Source organism: Mus musculus, chromosome 14 (assembly GCF_000001635.26).
Source record: "Mus musculus strain C57BL/6J chromosome 14, GRCm38.p6 C57BL/6J".
In the NCBI taxonomy this organism is placed as follows: Eukaryota; Metazoa; Chordata; class Mammalia; order Rodentia; family Muridae; genus Mus; species Mus musculus.
The window spans coordinates 52344945-52352721 of NC_000080.6; the positions used below are offsets into that span (position 1 = coordinate 52344945).

Here is a 7777-nt window from a genome sequence, read left to right on the forward strand (position 1 = left end):
TTTTCTTTTTTCTTTTTTTTCTTTCTTTTTTTTTTTAAAACAAGTTTATTTTATTTATTTATTTTTTTTTTAGATTTATTTTTTATTATATGTAAGTACACTGTAGCTGTCTTCAGACACACCAGAAGAGGGAGTCAGATCTTGTTATGGATGGTTGTGAGCCACCATGTGGTTGCTGGGATTTGAACTCTGGACCTTTGGAAGAACAGTCGGGTGCTCTTACCCACTGAGCCATCTCACCAGCCCTTTTCTTTTTTTTTTCAAGACATGGTTTCTCTGTGTAGCCCTGGCTGTCCTGGAACTCATTTTGTAGACCAGGCTGGCCTTGAATTTAGAAATCTGCCTGCCTCTGCCTCCCAAGTGCTGGGATTAAAGGCGTGTGCCACCACTGCCCGGCTAGACCAATTTCTTTGATGGAAGTGATTTCAATGTAGCATAACATTGAGCTTGTGAAATGAAATGATCATTATGTATGAGTGTCTTTATGCATACCTACAGTGAAACAGTAACAAATAGTACAGAAAGAAAATTTAAAAATGTAATATAGAGAGGAAAAGAGCACTAGAATGCTAAAGATTGCAGTAATGTGCTGAAAAAAATTTTTGTTAAAAGATGTTAGCATCATGATGGCCTCCCTGATGGTGTGAGCATGGGAGAGATACAGGAGAGCTGGACCTGGCAGTGTTGCTCTGACCAGCTACTTCCCAGGTCCAGATCTAGGGCTTTGAGTTGGCCCTCCCCAATATCTACCCCATCTATGAACTGATAGAGCACGTGAAGGGGCAATGACAGGGTTTCAGAGAGAAGTCTTGGTGAGGGTCCAGTATTGACGGTGCAGCAGAAGCCAGAGGCCTCAAAACAGACCAATGACTAACTGCAATGAACATTTGCTAGTAAAGATGTTTGGGCAAAAGGGTATACTTACACTGTGTGACACCCAACAGTTTCTATCTTTAATTTTAATTTTTTATTTTCTTTTGGAATGGGGGTTACAAGGGTGGAGGGTGAACAAGGAAGGGCTTGGAAATGAGTGGGTTTAGGGTGCATGATGTGAAATTCACAAAGAACTAATAAATATTACATTAAAAACGATGTCAGCATCATGAATGAGAAATCTTTCACTCTGCACTGAAACATCGGGAGAGGTGGCCTCAGGGCAGGACTTCACTCAGCTAAGGCTACAGCTTGCGAACTAGAGCCCAGGTGGTTTTTGATCCTAGAAATAAGCTGGATATAAAAGCTGATGCAACTGTGGTCCAGAGGGCCAGGGTCCATCCCAGGCTGGCAGCTGTTCTCAGCACTGCGTTCCGTAAGGGACTGGTTTTGGGGGTGTGAAAGACACAAGATTCAGGGGATCACATATCCTTCCTCCATGGTTCCAGAGAGGCCAGGTGACATGTGAAAGGCGACAGTGATCTCTCAGAGCCTCTTCACAAGCAGTCTCTTCCACACAGCTCAGATTAGCTCTGATGTTATTCGTTGGTTCAGCAACTCAGTTTGTCTCACAGTGTCTCACAGTAGTGCTTATGACTTATACACCCTCAGGATGAGGGACCCAGTAGATATAGTCAGTTTCAGGGACTTCCTGGAGCCTTAGACCTGTTGACTTCCTTAGCTGGACTAGCTTTCTCGCAGGGTGGAACGCGTCAACTCCTTTAGAGCATGTTGTTTAAGGAGCTTCCCTCCAAGATGGAAGCGGCTTTAATCTTGGAGGAAATGCTACACGGCAGTTATCTTTTAGTTTCTTCTCTCTCCCATTTTGGACTCTAATCCTCTGGAACTGTAAGTCAAATGAACACTTTCTGAAGTTGCTTTTGGTTTTGCTATGATAAATAGCAACAAAAAAGTAACTAACACACTCACCAAATGCTTTTCCAGTCTGGACCCTTTAACTAATTTTTTACCTCTATTTAGAAAGCTTTATCCCAGGAGGTTCATAACTATAGATTAAAAAAACAAAAACTACTTTGCATTTGGGAAAATTTCAAGAGTTCATGAGTGAATTGTAAAATGAGTCTATTAACCCACTCATGAATACAATGTGATTGGTCTGTTGATCTCTATTTTCTCTCTGCTCACTCTCTCTCTGCAACAGGGCTTTGCTCTCCAGGGTATTCTTGGACTTGTGACAATGCTCCTTCCTAGACTTTCAGAGTGCTAGGATCACAAGCATACACTGTCATGACTCCTTTCTCATCCACTCTCTGAAAGTGCTGAGGCTGAAGGTCTGAGCCACTACCCCTGGCTCTCTACATTTACGGTTAGTGGTGTGTATGTGTGTGTGTGTGTGTGTGTGTGTGTGTGTGTGTGTGGTGTGTGGTGTGTGTGTGAATCACATAGTCATTCTGTGACAAATGATTTGACAAATTGTCACTGTAACGATGGCCTTGTTTTGTTTGTTTTGTTTTTTAAGACACGGTTTCTCTGTGTAGCCCTTGCTACTCACTCTGTAGACCAGGCTAGCCTCAAACTAAAAAATTCCCAGATATCCAACTGCCTCTGGTTCCTGAGTTCTGGGATTAAAGGCATGTGCCACCATTGCCTGGGTGTAATGATTTATTAATTGTTAAAGTCACAGTAACAATAGCAATTACACTGATGAATCAGAAAAGAGGAAACAGAGGTATAACTTGCATTCTTTGGGTAAACTTTTTTTTTTGCTTGCTACAAACTTAAGCTTATTTTTAATAATTTATTATTCATCCACTGTAGTAAATATTAAAGAGTGCTTATAAGGAAAATCATGGCAAGAGGGATCCGATACTTGGTGGATTGCCTATTTTCTGAGCAAAACACTGAAGACCAGATTCTTCTAAGGGAGAAGGTGGGTTTCTGTCTCTGTAAAGAGTTAGATAAACTAGCGGTGAGTCGCTTGGGTATGAACATATCTAGGAATAAACTTGCCTGAGAGAGTTTGCAGTGTAGGCTCTGAGACTTAGCACATGGATAGAGCTACTATCCAAAGTGAAACTCTAGAGGACACAGCAGAGACACAGCAGAAACAAAAAGGATGTGCCAGTGTTAATGGGTGCAAACCAAAGTTCCCATGGCCTTTGCTCACACCTTTCGGCCCTGGCGGCTCAGGGAAAGCTTGCTCATCTCACAAACATGAACCATGAAGTGCTCATTTAGACATTTTGACTAGTTATGCTGGTGCTCTGGCCCATTGCCTGGTTTTCTCTCCATGTACAATTTCACACTGGGCTTTGCCTTTGGGCATTTGAAAATATATTCTTGAGATATTTGAAGAGAACCCACTGCACTCTTTTTTAAGGGTCATTTGATTTGAAAAAAAAAAAGCACCATTTCAAGAGAAGGTTTATTCTTTTAGCAGGCAAGAGTCCTCTTCACCCATTCACCTACCTAGAGTAGCCTTAGGAAGTCTGAAGTTAGGCTGGTTAGGAACCCAGCAAACATCCATAGTTCCTTGGGTAGCACTAGATGTTGAGGTGTGTGTTGAAAAGCAAACTGTAGACTATTATAGAAGGGCTTGACTAATGATGGCCAGGGCACCAAAGGATCACTGGGTGCTTTTAGAATGTTACTCATCTGGGAATATACGTATTCTGCCTTAGTTAAGGTTTTGGTTGGTATGGTAAAACACTATGACAAAAATCACTTTTGGGAGTGGGAAAAGCTTTAATTTAGCTTACTGTTACATGTCAGGGTAGGAACTCAAACCTGGAGGTAAGAGCTAGTGCAGACTCCAAGGAGGGGAGCTGCTTACTGTCTTTCTCAATTTGCTTTCTTATAGAAGCTGGAAACAAGAGCCTAAGGGTAGCACCACCCATAGTGACCTAGGCCTTCCCACATCAACAATCTATCATGAAGATATATCATAGGCTTGCCCAGTCTGATGGAGCCATTTTTTTTTCAGTTAAAATTCCCACTTCCCATATGAATCTAACTTGTGTCAGGTTGACAAGGAATCTAGCCAGCACACATAACATCTTTTTTTTATGGCTGCTGGAAGTTGTTTGTCTGGAGGAGAAACTAAGAATGGCTAGGAGGCTGTGCTTTCCCTTCATCTATGTTCCATCTCATTGTGTGGATCTGTGTGGCAGGCTCCACCAATGAGGAAAAAACAGGAAGCCTCCCTGAAATCCAAACGCAAGACTAAGTGGAAATCCGGGTGTCTCCTCAGAAGAGGAGAGGTGCTCAGACCTCACTCTTAGTGCTTTGGCTTCCTACCATTCTCCTCAAGGCCATCTTCACCTCCTGGTTCCTCAGGGTATAGATGAGGGGATTGAGGAAAGGTGTGATGGCTGTGGGGAAGAGAGCAGCCGCCCCATCCAGGATGCCATGGCTGTCAGGTCGCAGGTAGGTGAAGGCACAGGGCACATAGTACACAGTAACCATGGTTACATGGGCCCCACATGTTGAAAAGGCCCTTCGCCTCCCATCAGCTGTGCGGATTCTCAGGATGGCCCGAATGATATAGATGTAGGAAAGAAGGATCAGAGAGAAGCAACTGGCAACCACCACTCCAATGTCCACAAAGGTGAACAACTCATTGACTGTGGTATCTGCACAGGCTAGCTTCAGCACTGCAGGAATGTCACAGAAGAAGTAATCTACCTGATTGGGACCACAGTAGGGCAAGCGGAAGGTTAGGATGGCTTGGATTGCTCCGTGGATTAAGCCAGCCACCCAAGCTCCAGCCACGAGCAAGGTACTCAACTTAGCAGACATGAGGACTGGGTAACGCAGGGGTTGGCATATGGCCAGGTACCTGTCATAGGCCATAGTGGTGTAGAGATAACATACAGTACTGCCCAGAAAGTGGTAGAAATAAAGCTGAGCCACGCATCCCCCAAATGGGATGGGCTTAATGCCTGGAGTGAAGTTCATCATGAGGCGGGGGACGATGATGGTAGAGATGCCCATGTCGATGACGGAAAGAGCACCAAGGAAGATGTACATGGGGCGAGCATGGAGCTGCGTGTCGGTGCAGACGGTGATCAGGATGATCATGTTCCCCAGCTGAGTCAGGATGTAGATCAGCAAAAAGAACACAAACAGGAATGTCCTCAGCCCGGGAGGGTGGGGGACCCCTGTGAGGATGAACTCAGTCAAGACTGTATAGTTGACTCTTTCCATCTTTGAGAGATCTAGAGAACAGACAAGCAGGGGTTAGCATAAATGACGTGCAAGCTGGGGGGACTGAAGGAGACTGTGAAAACCTGGGGCAGTGATGGGGAAGTTCTGTGGAGCTGTGACCAGTGTGGAGGACCTGTGTTCTCTGCTCTCTGCTCTCTGAAAGCTCACTGGCATAGAGCTGTGCTCACTCATGCTCTTTTGTAGCTGCTTTAAAGTGATGCAGCAGTCACAGGGAGTTGCTATGTCCTACAAAATCTACACTGTTGACTTTCTTGACCTTTAGAAGTTTGTAATCGAGGCTTTGAACACTGGAAACTTCCGTTAACCTGTAAAACAATGACTGACTATTGTTCAGGACATGTAGCTTCTTCCATGAATGCTGGACTGTGCCTTCCAGCCACTCCTCATGCTTGCCTGCCCAGCACTTTTCTGTTTTACTGAACCTCGTTTTTCACAAATATAACTTAGTAAACAGTGATATTAGAGGCTGCTTTCTAGCCTCTGGGCTCCTTCTCAGTCCTCAAAGAGTCTAAATTGGTGTTACTATCCTGTTTCAAAACCTAGATGTAGTTTGGTGAGATGACTTCTTGGATTAAAGCATGAGCTATGCAATTCTGATGACCTGAGTTTAATACCCAGAATTGACATTTGAAAGTCCGATGAAGTACTGTGTGTACAGTACTATGCATACAGTACTGTGCATTTGTGTTTACAGCACTCCTCAACAGAATTGCCTAAAGCTGCTCGGCCAGCATACAGCACAGTACCTGACCAAGGTGGAAGGGCAAGAATTGATTCCTGAACTCTCTCCTCTGACTTCCACACCAGTGTACATTGTGTTACACACACACACACACACACACACACACACACACACACACACACACACACACACACACACACACACACACACACAGAGTTTATAAACAACCTCAAAGAGCAACAAAAGAAAATGTAGATTAGTAAAGTTTAGGGTATATTTCTTCCTTTCTTAAGAAAGAACAGGCTATACAAGCTTGCAATCCCACCAACAATGGAGGAGTGTTCCCATTTCTCCACATCCTCACCAGCATCTGCTGTCACCTGAATTTTTGATGTTAGCCATTCTGACTTGTGTGAGGTGGAATCTCAGCGTTGTTTTGATTTGCATTTCCCTGATGATTAAGGATGTTGAACATTTTTTCAGATACAATTTGCTAAACGCATGAAACTCAAGAAGAATGAAGGCCAAAGTGTGGACACTTTGCCCCTTCTTAGAAATGGGAACAAAACACCCATGGAAGGAGTTACAGAGACAAAATTTGGAGCTGTGACGAAAGGATGGACCATCTAGTGATTACCATATCCATGGATCCATCCCATAATCAGCTTCCAAACACTGACACCATTGCATACATTAGCAAGATTTTGCTGAAAGGACCCAGATATAGCTGTCTCTTGTGAGACTATGCCGGGGCCTAGCAAACACAGAAGTGGATGCTCACAGTCAGCTATTGGATGGATCACAGGGTCCCCAATGGAGGAGCTAGAGAAAGTACCTAAGGAGCTAAAGGGATCTGCAACCCTATAGGTGGAACAACATTATGAACTAACCAGTACCCCGGAGCTCTCGACTCTAGCTGCATATGTATCAGAAGATGGCCTAGTCGGCCATCACTGGAAAGAGAGGCCCATTGGACTTGCAAACTTTATATGCCCCAGTACAGTGGAACGCCAGGGCCAAAAAGGGGGAGTGGGTGGGTAGGGGATTGGGGGGAAGGGTATGGAGGACTTTTGGGATAGCATTGGAAATGTAAATGAGGAAAATACCTAGTAAAATTAAAAAAAAAATATCACAAGTAAGGACAAAACCAAAAAAAAAAAAAAGGTATCTTCTAATACTGAGTTTCATAATTTTATATTTATCTTATTCGATTTCAATAAAAAAATACCAGTTCAATAAGAAAGAACAGGGTTGGGGCTGGAGAGATGGCTCAGAGATTAAGAGCACTGACTACTCTTCTAGAAGTCCAGGGCTCAATTCCCAGCAACCATATGGTGGCTCACAACTGTTTTCTGGTGAGTCTGAAGAGAGTGACAGTGTATTCACATGCATAAAATTAAAAACAAAAACAGACAAACAAAAACAAAACAAAATAAAAAACAACAATGTTTCTAGCTGACTTGCAGTCCACTACATGGAGCAGGCTGGCCTTAAACTCACAGAGATCTGCCTGTGTCAGCCTCTAGAGTGCTGGGATGAAAGACATGTGCCAAGCTTAACCTATTTTCTGTATAGCCCTGGCTGTCCTGGAACTCACTTTGTAGACCAGGCTGGTCTCGAACTCAGAAATCTGCCTGCCTCTGCCTCCCAAGTGCTGGGATTAAAGGCGTCCGCCACCATGTCCGGCTTTTTGTTTATCTTTAAATGATTGTATTTACTTGTATTGAATCATAGTTCTGGGACTGCAGGGGTGTGCCAATACATTGTTGTGCTGGAGACTGAACTCAGGACCTCCAACATGTTAGTCAGGTACTCTATCAACCCAGGTACATCCCTAAACCTTGATGTGCTGCTTAGTTTTTTTGTCAAGTTGACAAACCTAGAGGCATTTGGAAAGAGGGGATTCTATTTGATGCATTGCCAACATTGGATTGGTCTGTGTGCACGTCTGTGAGGCATTTTCTTGAGTAATGA

The 7777-nt window shown here is 43.8% G+C and overlaps 1 protein-coding gene across 1 annotated transcript; it reads right to left on the reverse strand.

Annotated features, from left to right (window-relative positions):
• Positions 1-4158: 4158 nt before the first annotated feature.
• Positions 4159-5100, reverse strand: Olfr1513 (olfactory receptor 1513). Its single transcript, NM_001012269.2, has one exon. It carries the CDS (start codon positions 5098-5100, stop codon positions 4159-4161), a length of 942 nt encoding a protein of 313 aa, NP_001012269.2.
• Positions 5101-7777: the final 2677 nt, after the last annotated feature.

Coding starts and splice junctions, on each gene's coding strand:
- Olfr1513 (NM_001012269.2), bottom strand. CDS start 5,100: ATGGAAAGAGTCAACTATACAGTCTTGACTGAGTTCATCCTCACAGGG.